At 45.7% G+C, this 24,247-nt stretch overlaps 5 protein-coding genes across 22 annotated transcripts; all 5 read right to left on the bottom strand.

Annotated features, from left to right (window-relative positions):
• Window positions 1-82: 82 nt before the first annotated feature.
• Window positions 83-6,472, bottom strand: LOC136191255 (uncharacterized). Of its 8 annotated transcripts, XM_065979565.1 has the most exons (16): window positions 6,104-6,472; window positions 5,711-6,053; window positions 5,486-5,658; window positions 5,276-5,407; window positions 5,124-5,217; window positions 4,815-5,052; window positions 4,331-4,766; window positions 3,651-4,199; window positions 3,351-3,594; window positions 2,456-3,284; window positions 1,629-2,386; window positions 1,412-1,574; window positions 1,280-1,356; window positions 784-1,228; window positions 577-734; window positions 83-524 (listed from the first exon to the last, which is right to left on the bottom strand). In XM_065979565.1, exons 7-16 carry the CDS (start codon window positions 4,716-4,718, stop codon window positions 224-226), a joined length of 3,912 nt encoding a protein of 1,303 aa, XP_065835637.1. In that variant the 5' UTR covers window positions 4,719-4,766; window positions 4,815-5,052; window positions 5,124-5,217; window positions 5,276-5,407; window positions 5,486-5,658; window positions 5,711-6,053; window positions 6,104-6,472; the 3' UTR covers window positions 83-223. The 8 variants fall into 8 exon arrangements, with proteins under 8 accessions (XP_065835637.1, XP_065835641.1, XP_065835639.1 ...); XM_065979569.1 differs by having other exon boundaries at window positions 4,331-5,052; window positions 5,711-6,065; XM_065979567.1 differs by having other exon boundaries at window positions 4,331-5,030; window positions 5,088-5,217.
• Window positions 6,473-7,075: 603 nt separating this feature from the next.
• On the bottom strand, window positions 7,076-8,839 carry LOC136191434 (kelch-like protein diablo). The gene has a single exon (XM_065979759.1). It carries the CDS (start codon window positions 8,837-8,839, stop codon window positions 7,076-7,078), a length of 1,764 nt encoding a protein of 587 aa, XP_065835831.1.
• A 3,859-nt stretch (window positions 8,840-12,698) lies between these two features.
• On the bottom strand, window positions 12,699-16,971 carry LOC136191261 (neurotrypsin-like). Of its 11 annotated transcripts, none has more exons than XM_065979584.1 (12): window positions 16,546-16,971; window positions 16,349-16,488; window positions 16,091-16,296; window positions 15,908-16,039; window positions 15,134-15,849; window positions 14,991-15,076; window positions 14,839-14,948; window positions 14,461-14,781; window positions 14,079-14,387; window positions 13,542-13,877; window positions 13,289-13,489; window positions 12,699-13,231 (listed from the first exon to the last, which is right to left on the bottom strand). In XM_065979584.1, the coding sequence occupies exons 7-12, from the start codon at window positions 14,888-14,890 to the stop codon at window positions 12,846-12,848; spliced, it is 1,605 nt and encodes a 534-aa protein (XP_065835656.1). In that variant the 5' UTR covers window positions 14,891-14,948; window positions 14,991-15,076; window positions 15,134-15,849; window positions 15,908-16,039; window positions 16,091-16,296; window positions 16,349-16,488; window positions 16,546-16,971; the 3' UTR covers window positions 12,699-12,845. The 11 variants fall into 11 exon arrangements, with proteins under 11 accessions (XP_065835656.1, XP_065835655.1, XP_065835658.1 ...); XM_065979583.1 differs by having other exon boundaries at window positions 14,839-14,918; XM_065979586.1 differs by having other exon boundaries at window positions 14,839-15,076; window positions 15,134-15,323; window positions 15,387-15,849.
• Window positions 16,972-17,806: 835 nt separating this feature from the next.
• Window positions 17,807-18,936, bottom strand: LOC136191110 (uncharacterized). Its single transcript, XM_065979407.1, has one exon. It carries the CDS (start codon window positions 18,920-18,922, stop codon window positions 17,891-17,893), a length of 1,032 nt encoding a protein of 343 aa, XP_065835479.1. The 5' UTR covers window positions 18,923-18,936; the 3' UTR covers window positions 17,807-17,890.
• Window positions 18,937-19,466: 530 nt separating this feature from the next.
• Window positions 19,467-23,411, bottom strand: LOC136191119 (uncharacterized). Its single transcript, XM_065979417.1, has 8 exons — window positions 23,183-23,411; window positions 22,898-23,120; window positions 22,197-22,513; window positions 21,991-22,140; window positions 21,609-21,937; window positions 20,383-21,459; window positions 20,049-20,322; window positions 19,467-19,993 (listed from the first exon to the last, which is right to left on the bottom strand). The coding sequence occupies exons 1-8, from the start codon at window positions 23,360-23,362 to the stop codon at window positions 19,601-19,603; spliced, it is 2,943 nt and encodes a 980-aa protein (XP_065835489.1). The 5' UTR covers window positions 23,363-23,411; the 3' UTR covers window positions 19,467-19,600.
• Window positions 23,412-24,247: the final 836 nt, after the last annotated feature.

The following is a 24,247-nucleotide window of genomic DNA, read 5'->3' as shown; positions in this document are numbered from 1 at the left end:
CGCAGGTAGAGGCGGGAAAACTCTAGACATTGACAATGTTGCTGATGGTCGCTTTCGTCTTTGTCCGAGTCCGAGTCACCACCACATCTAATTAGTCGAGCTCCTAGTTATTCACAACAAAAAACACGTAACAAGTATTTACGTAATAGTGCGATTAAAAGTATTTAGATTACGCAGTGAGTAGGACATAATGCTGCAGGTGCTTAATTCTTTATATTCTCCACTAATGTCTTCTTTTCCTCCCGCCCTTTTTTCCTTTTTTCTTTCTTTTTTCATCTCGAAACGTCCACAGGGCCTGCTTCTCTCTACTGGAAAGCCTATTGCGAGGAATGCTGCCTATTAGTTGACGGACATGATCATCAGGAGAATCATCCGGAAAGGCATGAAAAAGAAAATCTAATACGATAAGATCATGATAAAGTACTTCGCAATTTGATCGCAAGGGAAACATGGCAACGGTCGTCTTTCGATTCTTCGGTTTTTGACGCTTTTGAAGCAGATTTTCATCAATCGACGTTTTGCAACTGTACGCAGAAACAAGTGTATATGTACCTTTTTGCCTGATTATATATGTACCGTCTAATCAACTCTGATCCAGTAATGCTGTTCTCTGAAAGAGCTCGGAGTTGATCGGTGGCTGTGTTTTTGGCAATAAATTCTTTTAAACACAATTTTGGGTGAGATGAAAAAACGTCTTTCTTAGTTTCCTCTGTGCTGTACATCAGGTCTGCCACCTATGAAACCGAATGCAATAAGAGGAAAAGGTTTTGGAAACGTTTATACCTGAGCAAGAACGGCAAATCCAAAAAGAGGATCAATCCAGTTGTCTAGAAGAATTTGAAACAATTGGGAAGCTGCTCTCATTTCATTTTCTGTTTTTAGAAGATCTTTCTGCTCTTCTTGGTCAATCTTACAAGGCAATTCAGCTAAGAAAAGGACATCATCGACGGTAAGTTTCGCATCATCATTTCGAAGGTAGAGCCTTTCAGACTGCAACAAAGACAATAAATTTTCTTTTTCTGCACTGCTAGTTTGCAGAAAATTGTGATAATCAACAAACGCTGCCTCAACCAGTTGATACTTCTCACGCAAGGTACCACTGACGCAATCGGATTCTGAAGGCATATTCCTTGCTAGCCAGAACACAATTCCAAAGGGAAAAGACAATGTTTTCTCCTGTAGTTCAGCAAGTGCTAATTTAAACAGGACCGGTACAGCATTCATTTTTCTAAAGAAACATTGACATTGCTTTAATTAATGACGCGACACAAGCCTATACCTTATTAGTTTATAAAAGCTTTCTTTGTTGATAGACAACGCTTTTAGCATCAGAGAAGCCCTTTTTTTGTCTTCAACCTATGCATAAATGTATCTCAAATTAGGCTCTCCGTTTCACTGCTTATAAAGTTACTTTCAGTTTTGTGATATCAGGCAATCCGTCGTCATCTTTCATTAGATTATCAAGTATTATTAATTCAGAAGAAGCTAGCATCGTCCACTTTCCACCTGTCGTCTTTTGCCACATTTCTAAGAAATTGTCAAAGCCAATCTTTGTTCTTCCACACTGCAGTGCTCTTAATTGACATTATAATTAGAAAATACAATTTTAAGGGTTTTTTATTTTGTACCTTAGCATGTGAGATACGGAATTTTCTAACTTGTAATTTCTTATAAACCGCAGTCCAGGTAATATTTGCAAAAAAACACTAACCAGAATATTTATATCTAGGCTCGGGAACTGCGGCGTTTCGTCATCAAAAAAAGTAAAAAGTTTGGAGCACTGCGGCAAGTTTAGTAACGCCAACTCATTTTTCAAGTTTGGATCACATTTTGTGTAATAATTGTAGAAGCCGTCAATTGATTTAACGCCAGCTGGTGACAGAAAGACTTGTATAATGCAATTGACAAAGTAAGCAGTTAGGCTTTTTTGATAGTGTGTCGCGTCACTTTCTTCGGCAAACTCCAACAAGCAGCATCGAATGGGAGAATCAACTGCAGCAACAACAGTGTTTAGCGCCCCTTCATCATCGCGAGAACACATTGGGAGTACGAAAATCAGCGCAGTGCAAAATTCATGAAGCGTAACGAGCGAGCTGCGCCGAACAAGTTTTTTTTGAATTATTGCTTCAAAAAGTTGACATAGTTGCCCACTTTTAAGTGATAGCCACTTGAGAAAAACGGAAAGTAGCCTGTTTCTTGTTTTTTCTTCCTCTTGCCTTCTTTCGTCGTACAAAGAAAGTGTCAAAAGTAGTAAAGGGCTAGACATTTTCAAACGGTTACGGTACAGATTAATAAGAAGCCACTGCCTCAGTTGAAGCTTTTCTGTGCCTCTAACGTTTGCAACGACCTCACGGATGACAGCGTGTTGTGCTAGTATATTGAAAATCTGTAATAAATGGTAACGTTAATGCCCTTGTTATTATTAATAATATTATTATTAGCTTAATTGACTGACCTCATTAACATCCTTTGCTTCGTCTTGCTCGTTAGTTTCATTGGTTGTCCGATTGGACGTCTGAGCAAGGCACTCTACAGCAAGTGCAAGCTTCCAAGACAGCGCGGTCTCGTTTCCTTCTGCATCGCTTTCTTCCGAGCATTTTAGCTTGAGTGACTTGTCTTTCCACATTTCCTCTCCGCCTAAATCAGTAACTATTTGCCACAGAGTTAACAAAGGAGTAAGGATATCGCCATCTCTGTTCCACAGTCTAAATTTCCTCAGGACAAATACATGACGTGCAGCTTCTGCTAAGTCTTTTTCAGCACCCTTTTTTTGCTCATCAAATCTACTGGTAAGAATTGTTCCTGATGCTTGAAGAAAACTTACCGCTACAACCTGAGCTAAATATTTGCTATGACGCCGAAATCCAAAATGCTTCAAGGCGACAGAAAAGAAAGAAACTGTTTTTAAGAACGACTCGTCTAACGAAACCTCTTTTGTCCACAGTTGCATGGGAAGGGCCGCTTCCGTTGGCACAGGATAGCTCACAAAATTTTGCAACATTTCAGCAGCGCCGCAACTGAGTAAGACACTAACGTGAGAGAAGCCATTCCAGTTATTCAAGCTTTCCCATAATCTTTTCCAATCATTTCCTTGCCGGTCGTTATTTTCTGAAATTGCCAGCATGCGCTCGGTTCTCATTGCAAATTGCACAATTATATTAAGTTTAATTAACCATTTTTGCACTTTCTGGTAAAGAATATTTCTTTGAACAGAAGAAAAGTTGGGAAATATAGCTGCCAGTTGAAGACAGAAGATCAGCTGGTCCGGAAAAGATCTTACACTACTGTAAACAGAGAATGCAAAGCGATTGTTTTTACAATTAAAGGTCAATGTTTACAATTTCTCTAACCTTGAAAGGATTTCATTGTTCTTGCTATCAAAGTCAGAGGAAAAGGTTTCGTCTGATAACGGAACAAGAAAAAAACCTCTGTTTTCTTGGAATTCTGATGACTTGCGTTGAAGGCATTTTAGCCATCTTTCAGTTATCTCAGACAGCACATCGAAACAAGATTCTCTTTTATCGCGAAGAAGAAGCTTGGCAAAGTGAAGGGAACCACGAAAACCTTTTCTTTGGAGCTTCGAAGCGTCGTCATCTAATATCGAAAGAGAAGATCTACATGTATTTAGACACTGCTAAAAATCCTATTACCCTTCTCTGAAGTGGACTGACATGCCGTTGAAAGAAAGTTTTCCCACGACGTAAAGCTCGCATTTTCTGAAGTCATATCAAAGCACCTTCCAATGGTTTCGGGATCTAAAAGCTCCTCATCAGTTGAAAAAATATCCTTCATGTGCAGAAGAAAGAATTTAGGCTCATCACCGATGAGGCCGCCAGCGGTCGGATCAACAAACATTTTTCCTTCCGGAAGGTTTGAACTTTCTCTTAAAAAATCATCAAGAACGGATTGAGCAGCACCTACAAGACAAAGCTGAAAGCGACCTAAAAGTCGACAAAAAAATTGCTTCTGCTGCAATTCCGTTAATTTTTGAATGCCGTCGGAAATAGGAAGGCGATATTTAAATTTCGAGGGATGATCAATTCGATGGAATATTATCTGAACTACGTGTGGGCACCAAATTTCGTTCTTGTGCTTAGAACAAACTGAAGACGTTATTCTGCATCGATCAAAGGTAACAGTCACCGAAGCAGGCGTTTTGTGTGAATCAACTTCACGAACTTTCCCGACCAGAGTGAACCCTAAAAGCAACATAGTTTCGGTTCTGTATTTGGTGTAATGTAATAACGCTCGCTCTCGTGACAGGCAGCGTGATGCGTGGGTTAGAGCCTCTTGGTTCGGTTCAACTATAGCCTAAAAGAGACGTATATACCTATTTGTTTGCCCTTCTCGATTCGCCATTTTTTCGGATTCATATAGTCGTGGTCGTAGTAGAGGCTCCAATGGCTCTGAGTCAAGTAAGCGCAGTTTCTAATAATAGATTTGCTTTGGGGAAAAGCTGCCTTCATGATCGAGAGTTGAACGCTCTCGGGAACGGGTTTAGAGTTGTAACTGCTAAAAACGTCAACCATTTCGAAAGGCAACCTCTCAGCGACAACATTGGCAGCGGTATCGTAAAGCGTCGGCACAGAATTACCAACTTCCGGCGGCTCTTTGCTTTCTGAGGAATCCTCTTCTACCGCAGATTGGGTTTCGTCGCTGCCCCATTTTTCATCAAAAAGACTGTCCGAAGAGCTCTCGCTGAAATCATCGTCGCCCATTTCGAAGCTAAGTTGCTAAGAGTACAACCGGGACTTCACCGGCAAAGTCTGCGGAAATTTATGTTAATTAATTGATTAACTAATTAAGTCAATCACGTTCTCGAGAATCGGTCAATCGACATCGGGAATAGAGACAACATTCTGGTATGCAAAAGTCTACAGACGGTTTTCTGTAAACGTAGAACGGAAGAATGGAGTAGCGGCGGCGAGAATAATCTAAGTTGATTGTCGGTCACTCTGTTCCTTGAAACGATGATAATGAAGAGCTGAAAGTTGGGTTTTGACAGCCCTTTCCAATTTCGCCTACGCTAGCTGCATGAGAGAAGGCTTGTATCTATACGGGAAGGCAATCAATAAATTACAGCTCACGTGCAAAAGACGCTCGCTTCGCCTCGCCGTACTCACCTCACCGCACAACTTACAGCGAATCATGAGCGATTCTGAATCTGACCCTGCTTTTCCCGACTTTGAGAAACCGTGGAAGAACAGCGACGCTACACTAATCGTAGAAGACCGCGTATTTCACGTTCATCAGAGTGTGCTCAGCGTGGCGTCACCTTTCTTTGAAACTCTTTTCGCTGATGCCAAATTTTCCGAAGGGGAAACGAAGACGGCGACATTGAAAGACAAAACGGCTTCTGACGTGCTTGACCTGCTCCAGGTTTTGTATCCTCCACACAAGGATCTAACTGGTAATTACGGCAATATAATAGATATGTCGTCGATTGATTCATCATTCATAGTGGACTTGATAGACAAGATTTTACCTTTAGCTGACGAGTTTCTTATGCAAGGAATAAAGAGAGCGTGCGAAAAAGCTTTGCTTATCCACGGCGCGTTTGATCTCAACTCAATTGTCTTGGCTGAGAATTACAAACTGTCTCGTCTCAGGAAATCCGCTGTAGGGCACGTGTGGAGATACCTTTCATTCCATCAAATTCTAGACAACGACATTTTTGAAAAGTTGGACGCATCAACTCAAAGCAGGATACTTCAAGAACGAATTCGGCATGTTTTTGCTCGCCTTCCAGATGATGTCGGAAAGCTTCTTTCCCAGTGCAAAGTCCAAGATTACGATACGCGTACAGTATCAATACGAAGTTTCACGATGCGTTTAGCTGAATTCTGCGACCTAGGAAAAAATTCAGATTCTCCTAAGACGTATTCAGGATATGAATCTCCGAATAGCTATATGCCAATAATCGAAGATCCATGTCCTTGGTAGCACAAGAATTAAAGTCTTTGGTGCTCATAACTTTGTTTCAATTGTCGTTTTTTTGTTCAAAAGACCATATACATTTGCAAGCCGAAGCGTGTAGACCCGATTTCAAAACACTTCAAACAGATCTGCCGGGTTTTAGATATTTGATAACCGATTTTCTCACCCGCTTGGGGTTGGATATGACCTTGATTGGACGTGAAGCCGGTGTCCTTTCCGCGGCCGTTGCACATCTTCACGACCAACTTTACGTACTGTCTCTACACGGGTCTCTGTAAACATGGAACGGAGTAGTCCAGCGGCCTTTGGTGAGCTGTATATCGCTTTCCGTCTCTGCTGACAAGAACGACGTCACAAAAGAATCACTGAAGAGTAGCCTTCTGCCTCGAAAAAGCTCTTTTTTTTCTATTTTAACTTCCAAGTCCGGGTATTCCTGATGACCCGGATTAGATGTGACCCTGCCTTGCCCTGCCTGAGCGTTTCAGTTTCCAAGCGGCGCAGTAGCCTATCGAACTGAAATGGCGTTTTTCAGTGATGGCGGAAAACCGCGTCGTTTGCGTTATAACTCGAAAACGAGCATCGAACTGAAGAGAGCGGACAGATGAGCCGATAAAACGCTGTCATTGCCTCATGCAGCCCGATCGACACCGTTGCACCATATCTATGGTTGCACCTTGCTTCAACGCTAGGCTCGCGAGTTCTGTGGGCATGTTATCGCAGCTAAGGTAATTTCTTCAGAAGTTGACTTCGAACACCGGCTCCCGGCCGATATCGACGCCGCCATACGCGCGTAGGCCTACAAGCAGCAATCCTAACTCATACGATAGGATGATTTGGATCAACACCGTTAGCTGAGCGTACAGTAGCCTTCGTCGATCGTCGCAGGGTGTCCGCGAGAGGCTATGACGTGCGCAGCAGTCGGTCTTGTGCACGTGACGTCCATGCACGCACAACTAGCAGCATAGATCTCTCTCTAATATCTATGTTAGCAGCGCACGCACGGATAATGAAATAGACAAACACGGACGCTCGCATCTCCCTACCAAACAAAGAAAATAAATGTTAGTGACTCAACCTGATCGAGAAGACAAAAAATCAACATTGTCACACGACAATATCATTTCACAATCAAACCTTACTACACAAAGTTCAACATCAAGTTCCTGTCCACGACTGCACAGTCACGTTTATTAGGAAAATTCCACTCACACTTTCTCACGTCCCACTTCTTTGAACGTTCGTCGTAGACGGCAAGTTGTTTCTCACGTTCTTTCGTACCCATCAAATACATTCTATTGTTATCAGGATCGCCAGCGAGTCCGCAGTTCCTTTCAAATAAATCTCCAGCATAGCTGCGTAATGGAGAGAAATTCTCCACTAAAGAGAAGCGCTCATTGAGGTCGAAGACAACAGCTGTAGAACTTTCGCAATGAGAAAGGATGTAAAGTCGCTCTCCCATCGACGCGTAATGGCAAAAAAAGGGATCCAGAACCTGGTTGGTGTTCCAAGCTGAGTTAGTCTTCTCGTACGCACCAGGAAAAGACTTCTTATCAAGCCAACGGTTCTCCAACGGATCGTACTGCATACAACCTATTTCTCCCAGCCACGCGTGACCAATTGCAAAAATATGACGAGCTTGTGAGAAAAAAATGTAACGCGAGGAAAAGAAATCGAAAGCTTGATCGCGAGAAGGAGATGAAACAGGCGTCCACGTTCCTCTCGCCGGATCAAAGACTTCGCACTCAACGCCGAAGTTCCAATCCAGACTCATGCCGTAGATACGATTGTCGTGACACACAATTTCGTAGCCGTCTCTTGGGCAAGACATAGGCTTAACGTCGTCCACCCATCGCCGTCCTTCAGCGTCGTATCGCTGAACAACGTCAGTGACACCATACGTTTTGCCACCCGCTTCGCAGACGCTGTCTCCGCCAAGCGCGTAAAGTTCGTCGAATGACGTCACAATCTTATGTCGACACGTTGCCGTAGCGAGAGAAGGAAACGACGTCCACGAGTCGCTGTTAGCGTCGTACGTTTTCGCCTCACAGGTCAGCGTCCACACGTCGGAGTCGTCTCGTTTAGTTTGTATGCCACCGGCAACGAGTAAAACGCCTTCGAAACCGACACGACGTCGATAAGAAAACGACGTCGTCAACGACGACTCGTAGTGCGACACCAAGTCGAGATTGGAAAGAAGGCCAATCGATTCGTCGAAATCGAGTAGAGAATATCGAATGCACTTTGAAAGTCTTTCGACGAAGTCATCTCGACGAGACGCTTTGTCGCGTTTGAGCCATGTACGCAACAAAGACAGAACGTCCTCTTCCGATCTCACGCCCAAGTCGTCTTGACAAAGAATCCTCTCCAGATGATCGACTGATAGGACGAGAAACTCCTCGCTGTCGCTTAATCGCACAACGTTGACGGCTGCAATGCGATCGCAGACTCGAATTAGATCTATGTCGTCGTATTGATTGGCTAAGATCGCCAAATTGAGGCAAGTCGACGAGTCCACGTGAAGTCGGAGCCAGTCTCTGCACAACTGCACCAGATGATTGAATTGAAGAGATGAAGCTGCGACGTATAACGATCGAACGCTTTGAACAGACGCCAGACATGCGGCTTTTCCACTGTAGGCGAATTCGATCAATTTTTTCAGAATCTCCGCGTCGACGTCGGGAATTGAGATCACCGCTTGAGTTCTGAACGTCTCTAGACGGTTCTCTGTAAACAAGGAACGGAAGAACGGAGTAGCGGCTGCGAGAGTCATTTGGTGAGCTGGAAATCGCTGTCCGTCTTTACTGACGAGAACGACGTCGCATAAATAACTCGATAGTCGAAAAGAATCGAGGCTGTCAAGAGCAGAATAATCATCTGTCTCGAAAACGACCGTTTCAACCATTTGGAAACTCTGGGAATCCGGGTCGACAGCTAGGAACCCGGATTTGGGGTAAAAAGTGGAAGAAACGATCTTTTGCGAGACAGAAGGCTATTCTGTTGTACATAATCTTAATTCTTTTTGGCTCTCGAGATATCTGTGAGACGTCGTTCTCGTCAGTAAAGACGAACAGCGTTTTCCAGCTCACCAAATGACTCTCGCAGCCGCTACTACGTTCTTCCGTTCCCTTTTGACAGAGAACCGTCTAGAGACTTTCAGAACTCAAACTGTGATCTCTATTCCGGACGTCGACTGGGAGATTCTGAAAAAAATTGATCGAATTCGCCTACAGTGGAAAGCCGCATGTCTGGCGTCTGTTCAAAGCGTCCGATCGCTATACGTCGTAGCTTCTTCTCTTTAATTCAGTCATCTGGTGCAGTAGTGCAGAGACTGGCTCCAATTACGCCGTCGACTGCATGGTCGACTTGCATGCCTCAACTAATTTGGCGATCTAGGCCAATCAATACGACGATGTTGATTTAGTTCGAGTCTGCGATCGCATTGCAGCCGTCAACGTTGTACGATTGAGCATTTAACAGCGAGGAGTTTCGATCTCGGCCTAGCTATCAGTCAATCATCTAGAGAGGATTCTTTAATTGTCAAGGCGACTTGGGCGTGATATCGGAAGACGGCGTTCTGTCTCTGGTGCATAAACTTGTCAAAAACGCGACGAAGCGTCTCGTCGAGATGACGTCGTCGAGAGACTTTCAAAGTGCATTCGATATCCTCTACTCGATTTTGACGAATTGATTGGCGTGCTTTCCGATCTCAACTTGGTGTCGCACTGGTGGCGCCGTCAACGTAAGATTCGACGGTTAATTAAAAAGACTCTTTTTATTTTTTGCAGAATCGCTTTAACTGCAAACAAAACGCAATGAAATCAGCTGGAGCGCACAATGCAAATGCTACGTACACACTAAATCAAAATTCCATAGAAAACGACAGAAAAAACAGCGATGCATGGACAGAATGAGTCAAAACATTCCAGCGAACATCAAATAGCAAGCAGTGAAGAAACATAAAAGGAAAACATGCACACCTGCACCACAGCAAGGCGCATTTTTAGCTGTCTAAAAGAGTCCGATTGCTCTACTCTTTCATTTTCACTGCACCCACGATACCCAGAAGAAGAAGAAGCATCCAAGACAAGGTATCAGGCTTTTTTGCTGGTGAAGTGGTTGTGGAAGGGGTTGTGATTGCATTGGGAGGTGATTCGGTAGGCGCATAATCAAGAGAAGCTTCTTCATATTCGTACCCGAACTCGTAAGCCGGCTTAAACGCGTCAAGATGAGTGACAGTAGGAAAAAACGGAACAATGTATTCTTCAGGATTATGACCAGGATGCGCAATTGGCTTCGCGTCGGCTTCCGCTGCGGTAGGCCTAAACGGACTATCGCTGTACCTGCTAATCCACTGCTCGAACACGTAATCGATCATGCCGTGATGAAGCCAAAAATAAGGGCTATTAGGAGAAAGCGGAACTTCCGTTCCTCCAACGAATATGTGAACTTGATTGTGAACGTAGTGCTGATCGTGATTAGCGGCGTACGGGGGAACCGGCTGAGCGAAGCCCTCTAGACGATTTCGAAACGACTCCGTTAGCGTTTCCGTCGTCCACTCGGACGAATCAAAGACGGATGCTTCGAGAGCATAAGCCACGTGGGAAGCGTTGGGGAGAATAGACGGCTCTCTGCCGGATGAATTCTTTCCGCCATCGTGACAGCAGTCGTCGACTTGACAGCAACCGAGGCAACGTTGAAGAGGTCGTCTCTGTTCCGGGTTATTAGGGTCGCAGTTGAATCCGTTGACGACGCTCGTCAAGTTACAGGACGAAACGTTCACGCTTACGGAAAGATCGTTCAGTGCGGAAGTTGAAAGTGCAAGGTCCTCTTGCTCATCACTCTAGATCATGCGTGGAATGCACGCTATGTGTCTTACCGGCACCACAGGCGTCAGGACAGCAGACAGGAGTTAGTTCTTGCGCTTCGACGACATCGCCGCCGCTGACGTAGCGAGTGACGTTTTGCACGCAAGCCGTCGGGAACTGGGCTCGACTCACGCCGCAAAGATATGATAAAAGAAAGCAGAATATAACAGTTTTGTCAGCAGAAACCATGGTTAACGTTGACGATTGGAAGACTCAATCTTGTGGTAACGCGCTTGTGTTGAGAAGGATGCGGTGAAGGTTATTGTTTTCTCTACAATCCGTGGTATAGGCGAAGGATACAGCCGATTTCGGCGACGATGACAGCGTGGGAGCCAACAGCGATGCAAAATACGGCGTCGGTAAGCGTATGGGCAAGCGGGTGCCTTTTTTATCGCGATGAAAAGACGATCCAGACGTCGCCGATCACGTTCGCCTCTTTTTTGCAGCGATCTACAACTGCGAAGCGCTTCGCAATTGATAGCTCACTCTCAAGTTGTTCGGAGAGACACTGGACAGGTCTATACATCAGTGTTCCGCGGATCTCCGAAGCGTTCTTTGCGAATTTGGACTCGCACGAACCGTTTGGCCTCGCGGGCTTGTTATACTAGCATAGCTCCGTCCAAATAGCGGTCGCCTTCGATCATCATGCAGATCGAGGCCCCGCGCGAGGAACCCGAACCCGCAGCGCGAATGTAAAGGGAACGCTCCAATGTAGCGCAATATTTTGAAATTAGAAAATCATTCTCACTTGAGGATGATCCAATGTCATTAGTCCTTTTATCTCTTTTTCTCATTTCCAACGTCAATGAATCCATCTACGGTATATCTGAAAAACACCCTACGTTAATCGCAGAAGACTAAAACATTCAGCAATAAGCAGATATACGACAGGAGCGGAGATGCATAGCTTTGTGTCCGGCTTTAGTGCGTAGTAACTAGTTTCCTTCACTTAATTGCACAATCCATTGCTGATCTAGTGCCGGATGGCACAATTACGTAAATTGCAGTTGCGGCTAGCGTGGCTCGACCTTGATAATAGGACGTTGTTCTGTCTCTGGGAGCTTGCGATACAACACCGGTATTTCTACAGTACAGATCAAAGACCAATCACTAGTTATAACACATTTATCTAGTTCCTAGAGTCGTCATGCATGCCATTGGAACATTGGACTCCAGCACACCATCTTCTACAAAGGACTCTTCCTCCGGTCACGTCTCCGTTCCGCTTTCTAGATCAAAGGGCGATGCGGTAGTCATTCGTTACGTAGGCCCAAAGGGCAAGTAGAGACACTCCCTCTAGCTCTTCATCCCTTACTTTCGTCCACGGGCCGCTCCTTTTTCTAGTCCGGGTATGCCGGAAATGTTGAGCCCCGGTGCCGCTCTCGTTGGTACCGGCGTAGGGAAAACCCCTTCGCTTATCACAGACGGACCATTCAGTGACGCATCTCACGGCATAATATATAGAAATTTTGATTCGACTTCTCTCTCGAACTGCCACCTAAAATAGCAGCTGAGAATGTAGGCTTTGCTACAAATCGTGTCCACAAAATTGCTACAAACTACTGACTATCAATCGATAGGAATTTGCGATTGGGCATGTGACTCCTAATGCTCCAGACGGCGGTTTCTTTACCGTACGTTATTAACAACGGCAATGCACGATTAATACTGATTTCGACTCCAAAGAGATGTTGATTCTTTCTATCATAGTAATTAAGACACAACTCGTCTTTTTGATACCGTTCCGCTTCCTTCGTACGCCTGAAATAATGCGTCTTTGGTGCCTTCATTCAAAATTCCGTGCTAGATAAAAAACGTACCTTATAAGGGATTGCCGGAATGTAGAGTGCCGTCCTGTTAAAGCTAGGCCATTATCTGAGCTTTCTGCAGTCTTAATTAATTATAAGCAAGGTTTCATTCAAATCTACTACTTCACAAGACACGCAGGCTGCAAACTCACACATACAAAACACAATCTTCACTAAAGAGTAGCATAGAGCTTAGGCGTCTTGTAATACTCGCTTCGGCACATTGGCCTTGAGTTTACGACACATTCGCGTAGATGCCTTCTTGACTCCTCGGGTTGCTTGGATCGTTCAAGCCGACTTCGGCGTAGCCATTGTTCGATAGCGCAGTACTTCCACTAGTAACGTATCTTGACTTGCCTTGTTTCAAACTTCTCGTCGCTTCGTATATCCTGCTGGAGTTCATTTCTATATACGGTTGAATTTCTTGAGGGCTTGTCTCTGAGGGAGGTGGCACCGCGACGTCGGGTTTTTTAGTAGCCAGATCGTCGTCATCGGAAGAGCCGCGACGCCATCGTCTGAAATAGACAACGACAAAAATAATAGTGACCGTTGTCAGTAGTCCGCTCAACGCTGCGATACCGGCGATGTAGCCACCGTGACCATAAAGAATCATGATATTGCCTACATTTATGTGACTAATAACGTAGAGTAAAATTTTAATTAAAAGCAATGCTGAACCTGAAGTGACGGCCATAGAGTCACTAGTTGGAAACGATGATGATGATGATGAAGGGCTGAAGGTTGGGGCATGGGCTGTTGTTGGCGTTGCAGCCGCTGAAGAAGCGGTGGCGCTGGATGGCGTTGCACTCGACTCTGTCGTCGACCAAGGTGGTGAGGTTGTCGCCGCTGGACTACCGGTTGTGGGCGCAAGCGCCGGTGCTTTAAAATCAAATTCTAAATGTATTATTCGTCGCTTCGATTTCGAACCTACCGCAGATGGCTCCGGCTGATTCTCTTTCAGAGCAACGGCGTTCGTACCATCCGTCGAAAGGGCAGTCTTCTATGCGTTTCTCGACTCCCAAGCAGCGCACGTTATTCATCCACGAAGGTTGACTGCCGTTTCCGTGATAGCTATTCCTTGTAATCATTACCACGTCCTTGTATCCCAACTGGCGACAGAAGATGCGAGCGTCGACGATGTTCCAATTGTTGCTACAAATTGCACCCCATCTTCCTTCGTGAAAAATTTCCACCGTTCCGGCGTAAGAGAAGGAAGTTCCGGTAAGACGAAGAGCTGCTGAGGGCGGAGTTATAGCGCCTTTAGTTGCTGCAAAAAAAGGTTTGGTTTTGATAATCTGACTTGTTTGCGAAAGGGTTTGCTGCATACATATATATGTACCGGTACTGGTCAGGTCTTACAAATCTACTCTGTGCCTCTATACTCTCGTATCAGAAATAAGCGAGTTTCTCTTTCGATTTAATGCTTTTGAATGCGTCAATGGATAGGATAGTATGCAGCAATTCTTACAGCATTTGACTCCGATGTCTTCGCCGTGTCCGCAGTTGTGCAATCCCCATCCAAGAAACGAACATTCGTTCAAACTACTTTCTGTGCCATTACACATGACGTCGTCCATCCATATTGTCTGCGCAGACATGCCAGCACCAAATTTTTGCGTTTTACTTGCATCGCTGTATCCGAGTTGACGGCAAGCCACTCGCGAGTTCAAAAATGTCCAGTGGTCGTCGCAAACGGAACCCCACTCGTTGTCGTGCAGTATTTCTACACGCCCTTCGGATGGTGACAAGCTGCCTACGAGTCGAATTTGCGCGGGATCTGCAATAAAGGACAGAATAAATTATTGATTAGAGTGGCACGTGCCACGTCGGTGGAAAATCAATGCAATTACCGTTTCGGCAGACGACTCCGGCATCTTCACCGTGGCTGCAGTCGTTGTTTCCCCATCCATCGAATAAGCATGATTGCAGAGACGCTTCGGTTCCGACGCATTGTACCTCATCCATCCATATGTCTCCACTGCCTGCGCCAAAATATGCTCTTTCTTTGGCTGCGAGAGCATCGGAAAAGCCAAGTTGTCTGCACACAACTTTAGCGTCGTTGAGGTCCCATGAATCATCACAGACAGTTCCCCATAGACTGTTGCGCAGAACTTCGACTCGGCCTTCGTTGGGCGCAAATTGGCCGCCAACGAGCCGAACGCTGTTTGAAGCTGAAAACCAACACTACAATGATATATCTGTCTCTTAAAACTGAAAGTAGGCGTTACCGTAGGTCAGATAAGCTAGTGTAGCCACAATAGTAAGGGTCGGTAGAATCATTTATGATTATCTACGTGCCAGTTGGGCGCTGCAGGCGCAAAATGGAGTAAGTGGGATTCTAGAAACGTGTTCACGGCACTATAGATATCGATATCGTTACCCTTTGCTATTGCTTCAATTCTTGGAAAACCCGTCGAGGTATCTATAAAAGCTCCTCCGTTGTTTATAGAAGTTCAAAGCCCCGGACTAAGGAAAACTGCGTCACACCATCTTTTATCTATGGTCACACCGTCATCCACTCGCCTGAGGTTTTTGTTTCATCTACCGGTACGCTCAGCAGACGCGCGTTTTTTACGAATTTCCTCTACTATCCGTGGCACTATTGGGTTGTTCCAAAAAGGTTTCGGACGTAGTATACACTAATTAAATCTCAGCGCATAAGGGGGAGAATAATAGAGTCCACGTGGCTGGCGTACAATGTCCCAGCCAATACCTAGACAACAGTTATAAAGATAAATACGTTGCCTTTTTTGTACATCGACGACCAAGCACGAACTTTATCCATGAGCCATATTTTAATTAACAACAAGACAATTGGGATATTGAAGACGTCTCACGGATAAGTTTGCATGAAGCGCGGTACGGTAGCGGTTATGGACCTATTAGTAGATTGGTGCACGAAAACAACGGAAATTAGCCCCGAACGAGGAGCTGTCTAGTAATGCAACTCTGTCAATTCCATTGCTAAAAGATCTTTTGCGGGGTCAAAAGCTTGACGCGAAAAGCGTCAACATTTTGTTAAAATGTTGTTATCGTTCGATTTCGCCTACGTTAACTGCATGAAAGAAGGCTATACGGGAAGGCAATCAATAAATTGCAGCTCACGTGCAAAAGACGCTCGCTTCGCCTCACCGTACTCACCGTACTCCTTACAGCGAATCATGAGCGATTCCGAATCTGATTCTGATTCCATTTCTTTTCCCGACTTTGAGAAACCGTGGAAGAAAAGCGACGCTACACTAATCGTAGAAGACCGCGTATTTCACGTTCATCAGAGTGTGCTCAGCGTGGCGTCACCTTTCTTTGAAACTCTTTTCGCTGATGCCAAATTTGCCGAAGGAGAAACGAAGACGGCGACATTGAAAGACAAAACGGCTTCTGACGTGCTTGACCTGCTCCAGGTTTTGTATCCTCCACACAAGGATCTAACTGGTAAGTGCAATTACGGCAATATAATTGATATGTCGTCGATTGATTCACCATTCATAGTGGACTTGATAGACAAGATTTTACCTTTAGCTGACGAGTTTCTTATGCAAGGAATAAAGAGAGCGTGCGAAAAAGCTTTGCTTACCCGCGGCGCGTTTGATCTCAAGTCAATTGTCTTGGCTGAGAATTACAAGCTGTCTCGTCTCAGGAAATCCGCTGTAGGGTACGTGTGGAGACACCTTTCATTCCATCAAATTCTAGACAACGACATTTTTGAAAAGTTGGACGCATCAACTCAAAGCAGGATACTTCAAGAACGAATTCGGCATGTTTTTGCTCGCCTTCCAGATGATGTCGGAAAGCTTCTTTCCCAGTGCACAAAACAAGATTACGATAAGCGTCTAGTATCAATACGAAGTTTCACGAAGCGTTTAGCTGAACACTGCGACCTAGGAAAAAATTCAGATTCTCCTACGACGTATTCAGGATATAGATGTCCAACTAACTATATGCCAATAATCGAACACCCATGTCCTTGGTAGCACAAGAAACTCTTTAGGACTCAAAATTGTTTCAATTGTCGCATTTTTTTGTTCAAAAGACCAAGCCGCGAAGCGTGTACCCACTTTCAAAACACTTCAAACAGATCTGCCGGGTTTTAGATATTTGATAAGCGATCCTTTCTGTTTTTCTTTCACTTGGGCTTGGATATAGAACCGGTGTCCTTTCCGCGGCCGCTGAACGAGCAACTTTACTTACTGTCTCTAGACGGTTCTCTGTAGACATGGAACGAAACAACGGAGTAGTCTAGCGGCCGCGAGAGTCATTTGGTGAGCTGGAAATCGCTGTCCGTCTTTACTGACAAGAGCAACGTCACAGAAATATCTCAAAAGCCAAAAAGAATCGCTGAAGAGTAGCCTTCTGCCTCGAAAAAGCTCGTTTCGACCATTTTTCTACTAAGTCCGGGTTTTCCTGCTGACCCGGATTAGTCGTGACCATGCCTGGGCGTTTCACTTTCCAATCGGCGCAGTAGCCTAGCGAACTGAAATGGCGTTCTTCCGTGATGGCCGAAAGCCGTGCCGTTTGCGTTATAACTCGAAAACGAGCATCGAACTGAAGAGGGCGGACAGGTGAGCCGATAAAACGCTGCCATTGCCTCATGCAGCCCGTTCGACACCGTTGCACCTTACTTCACCGCTAGGCTCGCGAGTTCTGTGGGCATGTCGTCGCAGCTATGGTCCCAGTGCATGCCCCAAGGTAAAATTGCACGAAATATCTTCTCATGTCTTCTGTCTCTCTCAACGGACGCGATAATAATAAGAATAACAAAAATAATGCGACTACAATTAGGACCCTAAAACGCGCCATAGAATTCCTTTTATATATTTTAGTTTGCACGGATCATGATGAGAATGCAACCACCATAGGTGACTGTCAGGTTTGATTTCGATGCCTATATATACCGGCAAGTCCCTTGTCTCCTCTGATTAATTATCACTGAGCTGCAGCGAAGTTTGGCGATCAATTACAGGCATGCAATTTGATTACTCGTCTTTCCGCCATATCCTTCATATTCTGCCAAATTAGCCGTCTCGCGCTCAATGATCTAGGACCTTGAGTCGATCTCTCTCGACTGGAGCCAAATCAATATAAATAGGCTGCGTGAGGTATCGTCAAAAATCACTTTCAGCCTGCCCTTGGAAACAAAGTTAGTTTGAATTGCCTCGTTGGCTGAGTGCCGCTAGCGCAGGGATAGACTGTTGCACAAACTTCAGCCACTTTTAAATTAAAAATACATAGAGAAAGAGAGAGGAAAAAAAAAGGAGCAAGAAGAACATGCAAGCCACCTATTTATTTAGCCCATCTAATGTCTCCTTTGTTTGTGCTGATATCAAACGAAGCCGTAGTTCCAGACGCAAAACGCCTTGTGTAGACCTCTCCTTCCTTAACGGCTAATCCTAACGGTTTTCCAAGCGGCTTATCATACTCAGGATGCCAGACAAGCCAATCAGCATTGACAGACCAAGCCGCCGAACAGGCGTAGTAAGAATACTCCCCGGCTCCAATCAAGAAGGCAGCTAGTGTATCGGTAATATTCTCACAGGAATCATAATACCCAGCGTGCACTTCGACTAGCTTCTTCTGCATGACAGCCTTCTGCAAAAGCTCAATTGACTCCTCGTTGGACCGAAACGCTTCGATCATCGTCGCACCAACGTCAGATAGTAAATAATTGTTTGCAATGAGGACATTGTCTCCCAGCGCTTTCTGGAGATCCTGCAGCACTTTATCGTGTCCACTCCTGTAGGCTGCCTCCTTTTCGAGAGTAAGTTTGTTGTCTCGGAAATTCTTCTCGCCGGCGCGATCTGCAAAGCAGCCGTCAATGTACCCAGTCTTATAAGCGCTAATGCAGACGGCGGACCAGAGCTGGCGTGCCTCTTCCTGTGAGAAGTCGAATACGTTGTAATGCGGCGTACTGTTGCCGATAGGAATTTCGACAATATTGCCGGAAGAGTTTCGAAGATAGAGGTTAGGTCTTTGAGAAAATTCCTCGTGGAGATGATACTGGTTAAAATCTATGACGCTGTTCAAGTAGAAGATGGTATGGACGGAGCTATTGACGGCTTTGATTTGCTTCGCTGCGGCGATGATTTTGTCTTCGGCGCAGCAGCTTGATTCGCGTATTCCTTGAGATTTTTCGAACGTGACGAGGGGAAAGCGAGAGAGTATGCGAACGGCTGCATCGTTGAAAGGGCCGCTTTCGTTGCCCATGTGATTGAAAACGGGTACGGTGTCCCAGTTGAACGTAGGCATTCTCGCATCGACTCTGGAAGGGAGAGTTGCAAGGAATAAGAGAGCAAGACAGCACGTAGAGCTCTTCATTTCTCTCTGCTACTCAATCGCCGAGGTTGCACGTGAGCATGTATAGCCGACGCCTTCTCTAGTTGGAATGTACGTCAAATGTGCTTTTTTGTTCCATCTACTTAGAAAGTCAAAGTGGCGAAATTTGTTTCATTTCCCGGTATTCTGGCAGTCCAAATAAAATGACGGAGAAGGAGTAGTGGCAGGCTTTCTCATAGCCAACTCCAGTCTGGAGCAACTCAAGATGAACGTCTGGTTTACCAAACGACGAAGAAAAGCTAGCTACGCTCAGCGAACGGTTTTTATCTAATCATGCTATCGTATCTATCGATGAGTGAAGATTGCTACTTGTAGGCCTACGCGTGTGTCGGCGTCGGTCGGCCGGGAGCCGGTGTTTGAACTCAACTTCTCCGTGGACCTTCGAAATGAAGGCATTGGTTTGGTTCTAGGTTTATTTCTACACGGCTTTTAGTATTCGTCACTGAAAAAGGGGGGCCCCCTCTCACTCACCTTTTTTATAATCAGTCAGTCGGTCAGTCAGCTTCAAGTTCTGCACCCGCTAGTCTCGAATTTGTCACAAGAGATGCTTATTCAATCTATATCGACCTATGCAGCATAATCAGCTCCAGCTACAACATTTCACAGCCATAATATAAACGTGCAAAATAGCATTGCAAAACCAATAGGGTAGGCTAAAAATCACCACTCACTAACAATGTCCAAGGCTTCTCTTGCTGTTGACCTAGCCGACGGTCGATGTGACCAGCACGTCTCCATTAACTTTTTCCAAGAGCGGAAGCGCTCATCAGCAGAAGCAGTCTGTTGACGACTTGTCTTGAGATCTTGTGCGGCCTCAGATAATCCCTCTGGCCGAGACTGATCGCTCGTCACGTCGTAACGAGCTCTATTGCCCTCCCACATTTCCCACATGATGATGCCAATGCTAAAAACGTCGGCTGACGTATCATAAGGCTCTCGCTTTCTAACCTCGGGCGCTATGTAGTTTTCCGTGCCACAGTACGTGCCCGTGATCTTCTCCCTGTCTTTCGTAAAACCAAAATCTCCTATTCGAATCTGCTTATCATTTGTCAGCTAAATCAAAATGATTAATTAGCTGCTTACGAAGAATAAATAACAAAATGGTTACCATTATGTTTTCTGGCTTTATGTCTCTGTGCACTACAGATCCTTGGTGCAAAAACGCCACGCCAGTAAGCAGTTCTCTGAGCAATCGCACGCAAATTTTGTATCCTTGAGACGATCGACCAGATTGCAACTTTGTGCCCATTGCCTCGATCTCGTCGGCGAGAGTGCCACCGCCACACCACTCCATCGCCAAAGCCATTGTGCGATAGGGAGGATCGCCAAGACTTACGAAACCATAAAATTCCACCAGAAAGAACGCACGTTTTCCGAATTTTCTAAGAAAAAATACTCGAATTCGTTGCACGCCCTCTAAGAAAATAGTTTCCCCCCCGTACTTGCAGCAGTTCAATTCGCGGAGTATGTTTGCCGACGTTTCACTTCTGCTCTTCAATTCATCAAAGACTTTCAGCGCTGCACGCTCATTCTTTGGCTTTAGAAAGATCCTATAGACCGTGCCGAACTGCCCGCTTCCGCTCGATCTGCGTTTGTTCACGAATTCAACGTCGTCGTCCGTAAAGTCCTCAATGCCGAGTTCGAGCAAATAGATTGACACTCGAGAAATAAGCGCTTTGCAACGATGCAGCACTTGCTCGAACGTCGCCAGGTCTTCTTTCTTGTACGATTTCCGCCACAACGCTAGCTGCTTGTCCAGCCTGTCAATCACCGCGGTGAATTCTCTGATAAGATAACGCGCCGCGAGACTCCTCGATGCAACGAATCCGACGACCGTGTGCCGCAGTCTCTCCCTTATCGCTTTGCCGTAGGCTACTTCGACGGATTTGCGAAATCGCTCGCGCCGAACGAATTTCACAGCGCCAACGAAGAGTAGTGGAGGAAATAAAATTGACCCAAACATTAGAGCCAACCAAGAGTAGCTCTTTGCATTGACAGACGGCTCAAATCTGCCGTCGTCGTCGCCGCCGTCGTCGCCGTTGCCATGCTCTTCATTACTCACAATGCGACTCTCCGACATAAAGCCCGATGCAAAGACAATAAGGTTCGTGATTTCGTTGAAGACAGAGGGTGCAATATGAAACTCTATCGACTCGACGAGTTCTTTCGTCAACGGATGACCGGCGACCGCTTTCTCGAGTCGATGACGAACGAAGGCGTCGATGGCCTGCTCGTCCAGCGCCGCTTGGGCTTCGGTCGACTTTCCCCACTTGAGAGCCGCTTGGACGCTCTCCTTCTTCTGCAAAGCCGTCTCCAATTCTTTGACAGCGTCATCGATGCGACTCTCAAGTCGAGATCTCAAGTGAGATACTTTGCCGCTATTGGCGGTTGACTTGAAGCTGCTCAGGATTGCAGCTTTTTCTTCTAAATTGTCTCTTTTTTCCTTATCGGACAGTTTCGATCGACGCATAGTCATCTCGATTGTTTGCTCAATGCGTTCGAGCAGGTCTGCAGGTTTTCTATAAGACAAAAAGATAAAGCGGCTATCGAATAAAACGGGCTATACATGTATACTACAGTATAGTGCATCAGACTAGTCTATATATATGCAGCCTCCGCTATAGAGGGACTTTCTGGAAGAGCAGGCACGGACAAACTAATAACCTACTTTAGAGCTTTTCGGAGTTTCTGCTTCATTGCTTGAGAGATTAGATCGGTTAATCCTTCACGCAGCGACTCCATGTCGCTCGTCAGCACGCCCAGTTCTTGAGCCATTTCCCCTATTAGAGAATTCATCGTGATCGCCTGACTAGGCCTGAAGTTGGGCCATCGGCGCTTCAACTCGCGAAAAAGTCGCTTGAGATATTCGTCTTTCTTCTCCTTCTCCGTCTTTTCGCCGTCTGGACGATGAAGAAACTGGTCCCACTTATTGACGATAAAGAGAACGGGTGGAGAGTTATTCGTCTTCTTTGCCATCTCGACGAGCAAACCGCCAACCTGAAAGCGGGGCATTTACGTAAAAGAATTCGAACAATCGGTCTCCATGCCACCTGAGCTCCTTCTTCAGCCGCCTGTTCCGCATTGATGACGTACACGAGACAACAAGGCGTATTACGCTGACACTCTTCTGTCAATTTCCGCGAAGCGGGAGACAGTTCGTCGGCCTCAGAAACGCCTGGACTATCGATGATAGTGAGCTCCTTGCATCGTCACATGAGAGAAAGGTATAAATATATAGTCTAATTAACGAGCCTACCTTCAAAAACGGCAAAGGCCAAAATATTTCTACTTTATGACAAAGCCGCACACTCGCTTTCTCGTCTCGGTCGCAGCTGATATAGGAAGCCAATTCTTTCCGGTTGTCTTCATTTTCAAGGGAGAGAGGTCGCGCTTCCGGTTCGAACTTCTCGTCGCCATCGGAATCAGTGCACGTCTTTAGATGCACGACCGCCGTCTTTGTTGCTCCCCACTTGATTTCGCACAGAGCGGACGTCGTCGCATTGTGGCCGGTCGGAAGCAAATTAAATCCAAGCAAGCCATTGACAATCGTACTCTTGCCAGACGACGTGGTTCCTGCAATCGAAAAAATTTACTCTAAAGAAAACGAAGCAGGAACTCGTCTCATTATGAACTACAGCCGTATTGTAACTAAGCAAACAACAAAAGTCAAGATAGAGGCGGCCGCATAAAAGGTCTTTTTGGCTGTGGATTACGCCTTGGAACGTTTGCTCTATACAAAGTCGTCTATTATAATTAGGGCAGGATCTGTCTCCACCAGCTTATATGGCAGGAACTGTTAGCAATACGTCTTGCTACTTCTTTAGGCAGTTTGTCTACTATACTTTGATCATCAAGTACGCTCACGCAATTCTGATCGTTGGGGACTGTATGGGGAAGTCCCCAGCTCTATACCTGCATTCTCGTCTATGTATACGTTAGCATCGCTCTAAAGTATACCTGCGACGAGCAACACCAGTGGTTTCTCGTGTGATCCGAGCGTTTTCGCCGTCTCGAAATCGCTCTCGTTCATCCAGACGTCCGTCGAAGTGAGCTCGAGATCGTTCAAACACTTGACTGACTCTTTGTCGGCGACGAAACAATTAGTCGCGTCGAGAATTCGGCTCATATCGTCGCATTTGCCATCAAAACGCGAGAAGCTTTTGGCTACGTGCGACAAGATCTGGAAGAAAAGAGATCGAAGAAGTACGGGAAGAACTCGAACGGTCCCTTTTTTTTTCTTACAGATTCGTTTCGTTTCGCGCTTCCTCTGCTTTGGTAGATCTCGAGGAGCCTCACAATGCACTGCGTTTGGGTGTGTATGTCGTTGACTTCTCTGCCGCTGAGGCGTTCGAGCAACTGCATCGCTTCTATTAGGCGCATGTTAACGACTTGACTGATCGGCGGAAGATCGACTGATTGCATTTTCACACCGCTGAGACGCTCTGTTCAGGCTTCACCTTCTCACCAAACGGGGACTTTAGGGAAATGACGTAGCGACAACTCGAAGCTCAAAAGCCCGGATTTCGTCGCCACGCGTTCAGACCAATCGACGTTCTAGCACGCTTTTTACGTGTCTATTCGCCCCTGGAATTAGCCGACGCGCCTTCTGCACATAGGCAACGCCGTTCGAACTCCAAATCGGGTGTGCTTCAGTAAGTTTTTGGGTACAAATAGTTTGCATGGGGCTCTCCACTCTCGTTTTTCCCGCAAAGGACTCGGACAAAGACGAAAGCGATCATCAGCATTGTTGTGAATGTCTAGAGTATCTCCGGCCTCTACCTGCGTTTTGAAGTAGAAGTTTCGATAAGGATACCTTCCGCCTATTGTTCTCCTTTCCTTTCTCCACGAACGCGAGAAGATGTTACGAGTATCAGCTGCATATAGTCCTACATATCTATCTCCAATCCATGAAGTCTCTCTATTACCTCGAACGTTGATCCTAGCCATGATAAGCAATCTCTAGTATATCTGTGTCTCCATATATACACCAAGTCTTATTTTTCCGTTGGAGTGCCGCGCTTTTAGAATACTTAGGCGTTGCGAATTCTCACGCAAAACAATTTCAAAGACGGACAAAAAGTCAGAGTCCTCGGGTCCATCGTATCACTTCTCAGTGACGTAAATGGCAAGTACTGGGCTTGAACGCTAGGCCTTGAACAGTTTCCTCTCCTCTCTGGTGCCCTGTTTATCTAAGGCATCATCCTAGGCAAGCGCAAACGATTCTTTCTCCAAGGCAAGTAGGTTTCTCCGCCAAAACGCGGTCTTTCTCGCTCATTTAGACAAGCAATTGAGGAACACTAGCTGACA

The sequence above is a fragment of the Oscarella lobularis genome, chromosome 9, assembly GCF_947507565.1.
Source record: "Oscarella lobularis chromosome 9, ooOscLobu1.1, whole genome shotgun sequence".
Taxonomy (NCBI): Eukaryota; Metazoa; Porifera; class Homoscleromorpha; order Homosclerophorida; family Oscarellidae; genus Oscarella; species Oscarella lobularis.
Note: the sequence above shows the minus strand (reverse complement) of the source record. Positions and strands in the feature narration are given on the sequence as shown.